The sequence below is a fragment of the Neophocaena asiaeorientalis genome, unplaced genomic scaffold (genome assembly GCF_003031525.2).
Source record: "Neophocaena asiaeorientalis asiaeorientalis breed wild unplaced genomic scaffold, Neophocaena_asiaeorientalis_V1.1 scaffold4, whole genome shotgun sequence".
In the NCBI taxonomy this organism is placed as follows: domain Eukaryota; kingdom Metazoa; phylum Chordata; class Mammalia; order Artiodactyla; family Phocoenidae; genus Neophocaena; species Neophocaena asiaeorientalis.
Window position 1 is genome coordinate 1,746,408 of NW_020173682.1, and position 15,242 is coordinate 1,761,649.

At 42.3% G+C, this 15,242-nt stretch overlaps 1 protein-coding gene across 2 annotated transcripts in view; it reads right to left on the bottom strand.

Moving 5' to 3' along the window:
* CUBN (cubilin) overlaps positions 1 to 15,242 on the bottom strand; it is a 269,991-nt gene that overhangs the window by 108,342 nt on the left and 146,407 nt on the right. For both annotated transcript variants that reach the window (XM_024750090.1, XM_024750089.1), the window contains exons 35-37: positions 12,653 to 12,763; positions 11,136 to 11,264; positions 10,004 to 10,136 (exon numbers count right to left, since the gene is read on the bottom strand). In XM_024750090.1, the coding sequence (XP_024605858.1) occupies positions 10,004 to 10,136; positions 11,136 to 11,264; positions 12,653 to 12,763 (373 nt within the window). The remainder of the gene's footprint in view (positions 1 to 10,003; positions 10,137 to 11,135; positions 11,265 to 12,652; positions 12,764 to 15,242) is intronic.

A 15,242-nucleotide genomic window follows, 5' to 3' on the forward strand; every position in this document is an offset into this window, starting at 1 on the left:
AGGAGGAAAGCCCAGTGTGGTTCATTTGGATTTAACTCTGAACTGCCACACAAGATACTTTAGAAATGGCAGAGTGAGAGAATTTAACATTCATTGAACATCAGGTATGCGTCAGCTTTGTGGCATACATTTAAAATTGAACACCTTTAATCACACCTATGGCCCTATAATCCCCTATAGATGAAATGAATCTCTTTCGGTTTTAAACAAATAGCTTCTTGACATTAACTTATTAGTAACTTAACAAGAACTGGGATCTTGTCTGTCTTAAACATTCCCAGTACCTGGCCCAGTTCCTGAGAACCACTGAACATCAGATTGTTCAAGAATGTGACTGTGGTAAAGACCAAGAGGAAAAAGACCAGAAAAGCCCTTTGATCTAGCAATTATGAGGCCTATTAAGCCGTGTGAAGGACTTTGGACTTTATCATAAGAACAATGTTCATGGTTTATTCATCACTGGATATAAAACGTCAATTATGGGAGTAACATGTGCTTTATATATGAAGCATCTAGCAAGGGTGCAACAGTGCTTATGTGTATAAAGTAGGGGCTTAATAAATATTTGTTGAACAAAGAAGTATATATATATATATATATATATAGTTATATATATATATAGTTATATATATATGGTCACATATATATTTTTTTTTCCCCATACAAAACTTTGTGCTTTTAGTAAAGACAAAAGCAAACAAAACCTCTTTCTCACGTGGCAACTTAAACTTGTATTGCCTTTCAGGTGTTCAGAGGGTGTCTTTGTTTTGACACAATGCCAGCTGGACCCTGAAGAGGCACTGTCTGATTGATGGGCTAAAACAAAGTAACTTGAGATGTTTGAATGTGGTCCACAAATAGGACTTCTCTTTCATGTTTAAAAATCCATTCTTGATGCACAGAATGGCATGCCTAGAAGAGGAGCAAGACTTTTTTGAATAAACAGAGCAGTGTCTCCAAAACAATCTTCTTCTCTCCAAGCAAGTTACTTCTTATATTCTTTTCAAGACAGAATTATCAACCCCAACCAAAGGCCAATAATCTATGACACAGAAAAACAAATAACTTTTAATTTAAAATGGCAATTTAAATACCAATGTCTTGGGACTTCCCTGGTGGCGCAGTGGTTAAGAATCTGCCTGCCAATGCCGGGGACTCGGGTTCGATCCCCGGTCCGGGAAGATCCCACATGCCGTGGAGCAACTAAGCCCATGAGCCACAGCTACTGAGCCTGCGCTCTAGAGCCCACGAGCCACAACTACTGAAGCCCGCACGCCTAGAGCCTGTGCTCCACAACAAGAGAAGCCACTGCAATGAGAAGCCCACACACCACAACGAAGACCCAATGCAGCCAATAAATAAATAAATAAATACCAATGTCTTATCATCCAATATTTATTAAGCACTCATTACCAGTGTAGCATGTCACAAGTATCTCTCTACTGATGGGATTAAAAGGTCCCATTTCACTTACCATGTGCTTTTCACTAACAACTTCCAGAAAATATATTATTGTTGTTTAATTTAACCTAAGACCACTCAGAATGTGGCAGGATCCTACTGCTGATTGCATGTCCATAGTCCATATTCAAAAAGGCTTACAGTTCAACGAGGAACGTGAGAGTGATTTTACAAATCAACCACTAAATTCTGTAAAAAATTAATAAAGAGATACCTCAGTTACACAAAGCTGAGAAACCAGAAGAAGGAGCTCTCACACCCTGTGAAGGTAGCAGAGCCCAAGAGGAAGAAGAAAGACTCCTCTTCTTTCTTGGCATGGACTTAGCCAATAAGAAGCCATGGACTCTTTGTTTACTGAAGCCCTCCTAGCTTCCTTTTCCCTGTATAAAAGCATCCTCCTTCTTCTGCTGTGCAGGGACTTGCAGGGGCTCACCATAGGTGCAGACCCTGAATTGCAATTCTCTGCTGATCTTGAATAAACCCATCTTTGATGGAGAAGTATATGGCATTCTATTTATTTCAGATCAACATTTCATTGGTTTGATAAGCAAACAGGTATGGTACCCACAAATCCAGCCCACTGTTACTCACTGTTTTTCTTGCCAACCCTGGAGTTTAAAGGTATGTCCTTCTCCTGGATCTGAGCTCACACTCTCTTAGCTTTTGAAGCTCTCCAGGTTTTATTCGGAATCTGTTTCAAAGCTTCATCTTTCTGGTCAATGCTTTGTTCTGTACATGAGTATTCACTTGGCACTTCTATCTGATTTGAGATCAGGCTGTTTCAACTGAAACTGGCCAGACTTCGACCCATTCCTTCAGGAGCAGGGGCTGTTTCACTGAAACTGTGCCAGTTTTTGTCCAGCCTTCGGCATATTCTTTTGTAAAGGGCTATTCTCTGGACACTGGCTGAAAAAACCTTCGGCCTGGCTCCTCTAGGACCAAGACCTTTCCTTAGAATTGGCTGTTATTCAGGCTTCCAAGCTGTTTGAATTGAGCTGTTTGTGTTGTAAAATGTTTGAAAATTGTTCTTTTACTTTAGAGAAAAACCTCTGAGAAATGGAAGCCCAGTTTTTGAGAGTACCCACACCCCCAACAGGGACTCTGGCAGATCTGATGTTTAAGACTAAAGTCCTTCCTCATGCACATTCCTAACTAAATGGACCAACCCGATAAAAGTCTGTCATACAGAGTGAAGTAAGTCAGAAAGAAAAAGACAAATACTGTATGCTAACACATATATATGGAATTTATATTTAAGAAAAAATTTAAGAAAAAAAAATGTCATGAAGAACCTAGGGGTATTTAAGAAAAAAAAATGTCATGAAGAACCTAGGGGTAAGACAGGAATAAAGACACAGACCTACTGGAGAACGGACTTGAGGATATGGGGAGGGGGAAGGGTGAGCTGTGACAGGGCGAGAGAGAGGCATGGACATATACACACTAACAAACGTAAGGTAGATAGCTAGTGGGAAGCAGCCACATGGCACAGGGATATCAGCTCCGTGCTTTGTGACCGTCTGGAGGGGTGGGATAGGGAGGTTGGGAGGGAGGGAGATGCAAGAGGGGAGAGATATGGGAACATATGTATATGTATAACTGATTCACTTTGTTATAAAGCAGAAACTAACACACCATTGTAAAGCAATTATACCCCAATAAAGATGTTAAAAAAAATATAAGCAATTTAGGATATCAATGGCCATTGTGGGGAACTTTTGAAATCCCCAAACTTAACTTTCTTAGAACCAAGGTAGACTACAATAGCTCAAAAATTTCCAGAAATGTGTGGAATACTTACTTTGGTTTTTTGAGGCTTCCCAACATTATCTGGAGCCTAGAATTGCCTCTCTACAAAATAAGATTTTAAGGCTAACTGAGGCAAACATAATTAATGAGATAAAATGGCCCCCAACGCCTCAGGCTCTTCTTCCAGCACCATCTGGTCTCTCCATTGGCTCCTCATGGTCAGACCTCATCTCCGGCGCCATCTTCCTCCTTCCTTGCTACACCACCTATGCCTCCTTTGTACTGCCAATTCCCCCATGCTAATTCTCTTAATGAGCTTCCCCATTTGAAACTCTTCCCATTCCTGTTTCCTCTGCACTTGTCAGAATATGTCTGTTTACAGCCACTATGGAGAACAGTATGGAGGTTCCATAAAAACTAAAAAGAGAAATACCTTATGACCCAGCAATCCCACTACTGGGCATATACCCTGAGAAAACCATAATTCAAAAAGAGTCATGTGTCATAATGTTTACTGCAGCTCTATTTACAATAGCCAGGACATGGAAACAACCTAAGTGTCCATCGACAGATGAATGGATAAAGAAGATGTGGCATATGTATGCAATGGAATATTACTCAGCCACAAAAAGCAACAAAATTGAGTTATTTGTAGTGAGGTGGATGGACCTAGAGTCTGTCCTACAGAGTGAAGCAAGTCAGAAGGAGAAAAACACATACCGTATGCTAACACATATATATGGAATCCTAAAATAAAAAAAAAAAGGTTCTAATGAACCTAGTTGCAGGGCAGGAATAAAGATGTAGACATAGAAAATGGACTTGAGGACATGGAGTGGGAGGGTGAAGCTGGGGCGAAGTGAGAGTTGCATCCACATATATACACTACCGAATGTAAAACAGTTAGCTAGTTGGAAGCAGTAGCATAGCACAGGGAGATCAGCTCGGTGCTTTGCAATGACCTAGAGGGGTGGGATAGGGAGGGTGGGAGGGAGGCTCAAGAGGGAGGGGATATGGGGACGTGTGTCTGCACATGGCTGATTCACTTTGCTGTGCAACAGAAACTAACCCAGTATTGGGAAGCAATTACACTCCAATAAAGATCTATTAAAAAAAATAAACTTAAGCCTTCTGAGAATCCAGAGGTTAAGCCCTTAATTTTTTGTACTCCCTGGACTAAAGCTGAACTGCAATCCATAGGCAAGGCTTTCCCAAAGTCACTGGAGATGCTCACAAATTGCTGGACAATTTAATATAGTCATTCAAACTTGTCAACCTGGTTTCTCTGACTTGTATCAGCTAGTTCATATGCTGGTGAGTGAAGGCCAGGCTCAGCACTGGATGAAAACCACTAATTGGGGGAAATCCTAAAAGGTCTCTAGAATTACAGCTGGGGGACCAGCCTGCTATCTTTTTTTAAAGATTTAATTTTAATTTAATTTATTTTTTTGGCTGTGTTGGGTCTTCGTTGCTGTGCGTAAGCTTTCTCTAGTTGTGGCGAGAGGGGGTCACTCTTGGTTGCGGTGCATGGGCTCCTAATTGGAGTGGCTTCTCTTGTTGCAGAGCAGCATGGGCTCTAGGTACTCAGGCTTCAGTAGTTGCAGCACGTGGGCTCAGCAGTTGTGGCACGTGGGCTCTCGTACGCCCAGTAGCTGTGGCGTACGAGCTTAGCTGCTCCACAGCATGTGGGATCTTCCTAGACCAGGGATCGAACCCGTGTCCCCTGCATGGGCAGGCAGATTCTTATCCACTGCACCACCAGGGAAGTCCCCAGCCTGCTATCTTATTATATGATCAGGCTTGGCCAATCCCTAGGCACCTTCATCAAGCAGTTCCTAGGGTTTCTCCAAAACCTGTTGATTGGAACAAAATCCAGGCATACACACAAAAATCTGATGAAACTGTTCATGATTATTACAATCAACTTCAGGTTATTTTTAAAGAAAATTCTGGTCTTCCTTTAGATGTTGATTCTACGCAGGTAGTTTTTAACTCTATAATGGGCTGGACTGAGACCTTTCCCTTCTAGGAAAAAGGACCAGGATGGAATGGGAAACTATATCTATTCCAGATTTAGTTAATGTGGCAAACCAGCTCTCTCAAACTCTAGATGAGGCACCTCAGAGGAAGACTGCCAAAATTCTTAATCTTCAGCCCCAGCAAATGAAGGCTCCTAAATGAAACCAAAACCCTACTAATTTCTATTATTGCAAAGAGCCAGGACATTGGAAGAGATTGTTACAAATTTAAGTGCTTCAGGTGCCTTCAGCCCTCTAACCAGCCTTTCAACATCCTCCCAATTCTCACTGATGGGGCTCCAAGGAACTACAGGGATTTTCCCCAATTCTCCCTCTTAGTTGGCATGGAGGAACATTTCTCTAGATCGGGGATGAAGCTCTTCCAGTCCTAACTGACACCAGAGCCTCACTCTCGGGGCTCAACCCCATTACTACAAAGCAGCCTCTGCCTCTGATAGTACTAGAGCTGATTCTGGAAATACTTATCATCTGTCTCCACTGAATCAGCTACCACCTTCCTTATGGGCAAAATCTCCAACTTATGCTGGAGATTCACAACAACAAAATTCACAAGAAACCTCCCATCAAGATTTAAGTAGACCTCTCAAAATCTCTTCCCAGAATTAATCAAAAACCTTTTAAAAAAAGATCTTCAAGGCATAAAACCCCTGATGGAAAATTATAAGGCTTGTCAAGGCCTCATAATCCCTTGTACTGTGCTCTGAAACACTACCATTTTACTGGTGAGAAAACCTACAGGTCAAAGGTGAAGGTTTATCTAGGATCTCAAAACAATCAACATTGTTATCCCTTGACATTCAGTTGTCCCTAACCCTTATATGATACTGAGGTCATTCCAGCTGGAAGCAGATTCTTTACTGTAATTGATTCATGTAGTGCATTCTCTAGTATTCCAGTTTAGGAAGCTAGCCAATACCTTTTTGCCTTTACTTGGGAAGAAAACCAATTAACCTGGACAGTAATGCCTCAGGGTTCTACTCAGAGTCCTTATTTCTCAGGAATCCTGAAGGCTGATCTGGATGATACAAAATTCTCTAGAGATTCAACTACTTTGTTGCAATAGGTGGATGATCTGCTTCTTTGAGCTCCTTCTCAAGCCTCCTCACAGGAAGACTCCATCCACTTGCTAAAGCTTTTAGCCTTAAAGGGACCTAAGGTAGCCAAAGGAAAATTGCAGTTTGCCCAAACCCAGGTTTGATATTTAGGGTATCTGCGATCAGAACAAAGGCTATATCTCGATCCAGATAGACTTCATGGTGACCTAAGTTTCCCAAAACCCCAAACGAAGCACAACTGCAACGTTTTCTCCAGCTAGTTGATTATTGCTGAAATTGGATTCCAAATTTCTCTCCTATGGCTAAACCTCTGTACGTTGTACTCAACAATAAAAACCTCAATGCAATTTTAAGAGAAGAAACAGATGACACAGTCTTTGAGGCCCTAAAGGAGAGTTTGGTGAATCCACCTGCCACCTGCCCTTGGGCATCCCAATGATCAGATTCTCTTCTTCCTTTTTGTATATGAAAAGAATGGGAATGCCTTTGGGTACTAATCCCAAAACACAGGGACCACCATTGACCCATAGGGTATTATGGCCAGCAACTGGACCCTGTAGCACGGGGATATCCCCCTTGTCTTAAAGCCATTACAACCACTCCCCTTTTGGTTAAGATCACCGAGAAAATTATTGTGAGATCCCTTTTAACCATTTTTGTACCTCATACAGTAGAAGTTCTGACTTCTCGTCACACTCAACATTTCCCAGCCAGCCACCTCACCTCCTGTGAAGTCTTTTGGTTAACTGCTCCTCACATAACTCTCTTCCACTGTAATAACCTTAACTCGGCTACTCCTCTTCCCTCCATCACCAGCGAAGTCCCTCATGGCGCTTAACACTGAAGCACCACCTCCTGACTCCTCAGGACGATCTGCAGGGAATTCCACTGATGGTTCTCATTTAAGAGGTGATAACGGCAAATACAGTTCTAGGTATGCTATTAAGACTCCTTTTGATGTTGTTGACGCAGCATCTTTACCTATGGTTACCTCAGCCCAGACTGAATTACATGCTTTTACATGGGCTTATACTTTAGCCAAGGACAAAACTGCCAATATTTATACTGATAGTAGATATGTTTTTGGAGTAGCTCACAATTTTGGAATATTGTGGAAGCAATGTGGCTTCCTTACGTCCAGTGGGAAAAAAAAATTTAAGATGGCCCCTGTGTTTAGGAATTATTGGATGCAATAATTTCACCTGCCACTTTAGCTATTATTAAGATTCTGGGGTATTCTGAACTTGACTCTCTGGAAGCGAAGGGAAATCACCTTGCTGATATTTCTGTAAGGAATGCTGCCCTTAAAGGGACCAATAGCAGCCAAACTTCTGTCGTGGTCCAAAGGGAAATTTAGAAAAACTGGCTAGAGAAGCCCAGCAATCAGCCTCAGAAAAAGGAAAACAAGATTGGAAAATCTGGGCTTCCCTGGTGGCGCAGTGGTTGAGAGCCCGCCTGTCGATGCAGGGGACGCGGGTTCGTGCCCTGGTCCGGGAGGATCACATCAAATAACAACCTATTCCCACCCAACACTCTAAAACTCCCACTCCTCACTGCTGTACGTGCATTAAACCATTGTTCTACTGACAAGATGATAGCCTTCATGAATCAATATTAGAGGAGAAACATTAACAGGGCTGAAAAGAGTGCCAACCCTCACTTGTCCCACTTGTCCAAAGTAGAACCAGGGAAGCCTGTTTGTACTGCTCCCAGACACTGTATATTGCCTAAAGGACAATTCAAGCTCTGGTAAGTGGATTTCATACAATTTCTTCCTCTAATGGATATAAATATGTTTTAGTCATGGTCCATATGTTTTCACACTGGACTGAAGCCTTCCCTTGCAGACAGCCTACTGTCCCTTCTGTGGCAAAAGTCCTTTTGGAAAAGATGATCCCTACCTGGGGAACTCATCTCAAACTTCACAGCGATCAAGGAATCCATTTTACTGGCCAGGTACTTTGACAAGTCTGCTCTGTTTGGCTCGTTTTACAACACTTGCACTGTGCTCACCACCCTTATTCCTCTGGTTTAGTCGAACACGCTACCAGCACCATTAAGACTCAACTGGCAACATTTATAGAGGCCCTCCAAACCTCTTGGTCAAAAGCACTGCCATCTGTCCTTCTAAATCTTGGATCTTCCGCTTTTGGAACTCATAAACTCTTACCATTTGAGATAGTCACATAATTTCCAATGCACTTGGTTCCCACTTCTTTTGACACACGACTGATAAAAGGAGAGACATTCCAACATTGCAAAGGATTAATTGCCTCTATTAAAAATAACCATGTTTTAATAGAGCAATCTTTTCATAGTGTACCCTTGGGAGATGAAGACATTAAGCATCACATCTTGCAACCTAGAGATTTTGTCTACTGCAAAAGAGTCCTCCAGAAGAACTCACTTCAACCTCATTGGAAGGGTCCCTATCAGGGACTGCTAACCAACCCTTGTGACACCAAGCTCTGAGAAACAGACTCTTGGATTTATGTAGCACACCTAAAGAAATCACTGACTGTACCTGTACATCACCTGGTGACCTGCAAGTCAAGATTTTCTGGAATTGAAGCAGACGACATCTGACGAGACAGCTTTCCCAAGATATACTTTTGAGGATGACATAAGGCTTCAGATGATCTCCAATCTCTATGATCTTGATATCATATGGACTTTAGACAAAAAGCACCTGAGAGTTCTCCCTCCTACCCCTCCTAATTACTCAGACGTGACCTTAATAGATTTTCAATCTGTTCACTTTCCCTCTGACATGAGATACTATACCAGGAAAGGTCCTTCCTGACATTGACACACAAAAATCCACTGAAACTAGAAACCCTGACTCTAGATCAGCAATGATTTCAGAGAAAGATTATGATCAAAAGGGGGAAATGTAAAAAATTAATAAACAGAAACCTCAATTAAATAGAGTCAGGATACCAAAAGGGGGAGCCCTCATGCCCTGCAAAAATAGCAGAGTCCAACAGAAAGAAGAAAGGCCTCTCTTCTTTCCTGAAGGGCTCAACCAATGAGAAGCCTTGGATTCTCTGTTTGTTATAACCCTCTAAACTTCCTTTTCTTCTTTATAGAAGTGTTCTCCTTCTCTCGCAATACAGGGACTTGCACGTGTCTTGCCACGGCTGCAGACCCCAAATTGCAATTCTCTGCTGATCCCAAATAAACTCATCTTTGCAATTTCCTGTTGATCCTAAATAAACTCATCTTTGCAATTCTCTGCTGATACCAAATAAACCCATCTTTTCTGACAATGGTGGATTAGCACGGGGATAAGACATAAGGGTAAAGAAGGCTTAACTGAGATGGGGATTTCTGCCGGAAGAAAGAATGTTAGTGATGCTCTGAAAGAATCTAAATGTTCCTAATTTTTAAAAAAATGATAAAATTAATGTTATCTGAAAATGAGAATTCCAAAAATTAATGTACCAAGAGCTCAGGAATGTACTCTTGGTAATGTTAGGCAGGACTCTAAAACCACTGCAAGAGAATTTTAATGCTATTTATAACCTAAACTATGACTAAAACAGAGGAAATATGGAAACAGACTTCCTGAAGTTCCCACCAAATTCTCTAACAGTTGTTTGGACAAATATGCTATTAGTTGTCCATCCTATTAGTAACACTGCTTCCTTCCTGCAGATTCATTCTCCCTGAAACAATATACTATAAAAAAGGACTTACATAAAAGACAGCTGGAGCTGGTTGCCAGGGGAACTGACAATGTTCCAGACACATTCCACATTAGAGGGATAAATTTCTGGGTAGCCAGGGCTGTTGAAGATGCCTTCAGCCATGTGGAAGATGCCACCACAAGCTAGAAGAAAAGAGAAACAAAGTGAGTGGCAGATTAAATATTGAATACAAGACACCATAAGATAAAGGAGAAAGAACACTAGAACAGCTGCTAGCAGCGTCAAAGGATATGCCATTTTCATTTCATAATAAAAAAAATCCATATCATATATAATAAGGAAAAGATTCTGAAACCTGAAAACTAAAAGTCACAGGGTATGGTGGATTAGAAGGAATCTCAGCAGTTTCTTTTCTAAAAGCCTTTTCTCCCTGTGAAGTCTAACTTTGTGTAATAAAAGACTCATTTTAATTCTGTAGTCCCTCGGTATTTCTGACCAGGATGACTTTCACCCCTGGCCTAGAACAGAAGGCAGTACTTCAGCTTTTCCTTCTCAGGAGAGCACAGGAACATGCACAAATCTCCTTGGTGTTCTAAGGCTTTTATCTGCTAATAACAAGGAAGCCAGCAGCACTCTCCTGGCTAAGAGCCCCAGCACTGGGTGCCCCTCTTTCCCCTCCTCCCCATAAGCCACCATCCATCCTGCATCAGTGACAACACCCAGCCCTGCCTGAGCGCAGCTGTGAGGCCAGGGAGACTAAAGAACAGCAGTCGTCCACCCATAAGAGATGCCATCAGACACCGTCCATCAGGGGCTCCCTTAACAAACATATCATGAAGGAGAACAAGGAGACACCGACAAGATAGTCTCCCAAGATCATTCCAACCAGTTCTCCCCACTTCCAGAGCTCATCCGTGTAGCATCAGGCACAATTGCCAAGGTATGGGAACAACCTAAGTGTCTGTCGATGGACGAATGGACAAAGAAGATGTGGTATAGAGTTCACTACTGCTAGACTTTACAAGCGTGTTGACCTAATTTGAAAGATAGTAAGGTTAGTCATAGAGGTGATCTAGGAAACTAGCTCCGAACGCTGAATGCAGAAGAATCCCAAATAATAAACCAAGGATTTTCTACACATTTCTCTTAACCTAGCAGCACCATCTGCTAACATTTCTTACCTGATGTTGATGCAGCATATGTGGCGTGGAAACCACCAAAATTCGCTATAGAATCCGAGACGAACCTCAGTGTCAGAGCATTGCTGAAGGAAGTGATGGGGTGGGGCATGGAGGGGCCACAGTATCGGCCTAAATAATGAAGACGATGACAAGGAGAATGGATGATGACAAGTAAACACGTATTTTACTAGAATCACAAGAGACCAAAGCAAACAGAAGAAAACACTATTAGGAGAAACACTTAAACCAGGGTCAGTGTTGGGGACGATGCCTGATAATTCAGAATAAGCTATGAATGCAAGCACAGGGGAGATGATTCGTAAGCATGGCAAAGAATGTTAGGGGGAGGCAGAGTAATACAGATGACCTCCAAAGGTAACGAATGCTAAACTCTCCAGTGCAGTAGGGACCTGCGCAAGTAAACGTGCTAATACTTAAAAGCAACATATAAGAGCAGAGAAGCACATGGATGTTGGAACCAAAACACCTGGATTCAACTCAACTCCCGGCTCTGCCACTTACCAGCTACGTGACCTGAGTCAAGTTACTTAAGTGCTCTGTGCCTCAGTTTCCCCACTTGAGAGCGGGGACCATTGATAACAATGAAATCCTGTATCATAAGGGTATGAGGATTAATTGAGTTACTGTTTATAAAGTTCTTAGGATAGCACTCAGCACAAAGTGTTATATATAAGTGTCCATTAAATAATATAGCCTCAACCTCAGTTAAATGCTTACAGACAAAAATCTCAAGGAATACAATCGGAAGTCTGCAGAGAGCAGAGAGTATTCCTCAATTGCCTGTTATCATCTCAGGCACTGTTCTGGGCACCGGGAATAAAGCAATGAGCAAAACAAAGTCCCTTCTCTGATGCAGCTTGTCTTCTAGCGCAGGATGAGAACCTTGGATGACAAAGCTCAAATACTCCCAACTCAGGCACTGACACTGTCCCTAACTAAGGCCCTGACACTACTCCTAACTCAGGAGTGACTCATGGAGAATGTTTAAATAACCTGAGATTATTTTGCTTGAGAACATTTCAGAAACTATTTAGCAGCAATCCCTAATTTCTACTGGGATGTTTTACAAACAGAACTCTAGATTACCTATCTACTATCTATCTATCTATCTGTTCTTTTGTTTCCACTGAGGACAAAACCAAAAGATACGTGCTCAATTTGAATACCAGCACTGTGGTCAAATGTTAATAAGAAGTTTCTCAGAGAATGCTACTTAACGCTGGAATGCACTGCATTTCACTGTCTAAAGCGATCGCAACTTTCAATTAAAAAAAAAAATATATAAACTATTCATGTCCTTGAATATGAACAAGCTGAGTTTCTCGAACGCCATATTACATCCTGCTTTCTTAGCCTCTCATTATCTTTACATGGCTGATGATGCTCTTCATAGTTATTGGAAACATTCTAACCTGGAATGACAGCATATACACACGTAAGCACAGAAACTGTAAAAAGCCAAGGCCGCAGATGTGAGTGGGTGAGCGCGGCAGTACCTCGGAGGGGCGCATCATCACGACTGCCGTCCAAAACCTCTAAGAAGTCTCGAGTACATGTTGTGCTGCTTTCAAGTCCAAAGTGGCTAAAGGAGAGGGTGATATGATTGACTGAAAGGGAAAAAGAGAAGACTCTTTAATAACGTTCTGGCAAACAAAACATACAGGGAATGCTATTTCACCTCTGATCCTTTCTCCTGCTGGCTCTCCAGCAGGGGAGCCATGAATCTGGCAGATGTGCACAGGGGGACGGACGGGGGAGGGGGGTGAAGAGGAGAAGTAACAACCGCTCTGCTAAAAGCTTTCCTTTGAAGAGTAATTGAATCCATGCTTTCGAAAATGTCTGTAGATTCTGAAACGCTGGTACTGGGAAGAGAACCCCTGGAGAAGGGCCCTTGGGTCGGTTTATTTCACGGACGATGGGGAATGCATCCACTGTTGCTGTGTTCCTCACAGAAGTATTTTTCTTAATAGAATAGTTTCCTTAAATTCTGATTCTTTACCTGTGCTTGTAAATAAGACACATTTTCCTCTCCGGCACACGTATCCTAGCATTCTCGGTGTTACTTTAAGGCCAGAACCGGGGAAACGGAAGTTCATTCATTTATAAAGAGAGCTTTGAATTACTTGCAGAAAGGTATGTGCCCGGGTACATTTTCCTTTTGTTTTCTTCCAGGGTCCCAAATCTTCCGAATAGGATCTTTCCCTGTTGCTGTCTTTATACCAGTGACCTCTTTCATCTAAATGCTTTAGAACTGTTTAGAAATTATCCTTAGGTGCAAGACTGTGGAACTCGAGGCAGGGGACTTCTTTACTCAAGGCTAAGTTCCTGGCTACTTTCTTTGCCTAAGGATTACATCACTGACCCCCAAATGACACGCAGGGCAATAAAGATACCCTTCTGTTAATACTTAACATGCCTAGGAAAAATGTTAGAGAATATTTAAGCCAAACTCTTCTTTTTTTCCATTAGCTAATGGGGCCTTATCAGCATAAGTGACTTTCCTCTTATCACACAGGTCATTAATTAGAGAGCGGAGTAAAGCACTTAATGCCATTCCCACATGACGTCTGAAATCATCAATTTTTCCTGAAAACCTCAAGGAAGGGCAGGGCTCACTTGGAAGGGGATTCATAACGGCCCTGGGATCACCCTCTTCGCAGTCATTTTGCTTGAGTCCTTAAGAGTCTCTTAACTTTCTCTGTAAAATGTGGATAGTAATCCTTCCGACCAGAGCAGAAAATACGACTCTAGGATTCTAAAAAGAACACGGTGTAAGCACGTGTTAAATGTTTCTTAAGGCCTATGCTGGGATTTTTTAAAATACGTGCATCACAGGAGAGACCAGATTTTGTAATTAACTTCCACCTTGGTTGAAGATCGATATGCTCATAGCACTGCATCTCCAAACTATGAGTTATTAATTTTCCAGTCTATGGTTCTTATTGTTCATTTATTCACTTAGCAACTGCCTTGAGCATCTACTACACTCAAGGCACAGGTGTCAAAAACGATTTATTTATCCACTATTTTTGCTTACCCCCAGTCTCACACGCCTGTCATTTCAACTAGGTTACAGGTTTTTGCTTTGTTTCGTTTCCTTTGCTAGGCCTTGAAATTTAAAAAATAATTAAATGAAGAACAAACAGTAAAAGTTACTTCCTACCAGATTAGGAAACCCTTGTTCTTGTGCCCATCAGGAAATGGGGCTCCCAAAAACAGGAGAGGAAGGCCATCAATTGTTACCACCAAGGAGATAAGAACATGAATCATAGCTGGACTTTCCCACAGCCACCAAGCGTCCTGGATTCTTTTTTATTTTTGTTACTTACACGGAGGCTGGGCTTGAATTATCCAGCTGCAGTTCTGATTGTATGGATAGTTGGCAGGAAACAGCGGAGAGGATATCGTATCAACGGAGTCGGTGAAGATGTAGCCGCCACAGGCTGAGGGACACACAAGCGCGCACATATGTCACACACTTTTGAGTTTTGCTGACTCTCCAAAACAATTATTTGAAGAATGAAAGCATAAATGATGTTTCCTTATTTCTAAAAGGCATGTCAAGGAAGTTCTCTGCCAAGAAAGCTGCACATAAACCATGAGAAAGTGGCAACATACTCTACATTTATAACAGTATTCTTCAGTTACGGGAAGTGGGGAGTGGCAAAGAACAACAGAGTAAATGGCTGTGAATTGCCTGAATCATTCAACAGAATGCTGGCATTGATTCACTTACTCTGCCCACTTGCAAATTACAGACATAGGGATAATCTCTTTTACGACTGACTTTTTTTTTTTTTTGCGGTACGCGGGCCTCTCACTGTTGTGGCCCCTCCCGCTGCGGAGCACAGGCTCGGGACGCGCAGGCTCAGCGGCCATGGCTCACGGGCCCAGCCGCTCCGCGGCACGTGGGATCTTCCCGGACCGGGGCACGAACCCGTGTCCCTGAATCGGCAGGCCGACTCCCAACCACTGCGCCACCAGGGAAGCCCCACGACTGACTTCTTTTTTAGGAAAATAAATATTCAGTTGAAGGAGACTTCATAAGGGCGGCTGTGTGTCATCAGGGAAATGCAGAGCCCTGTG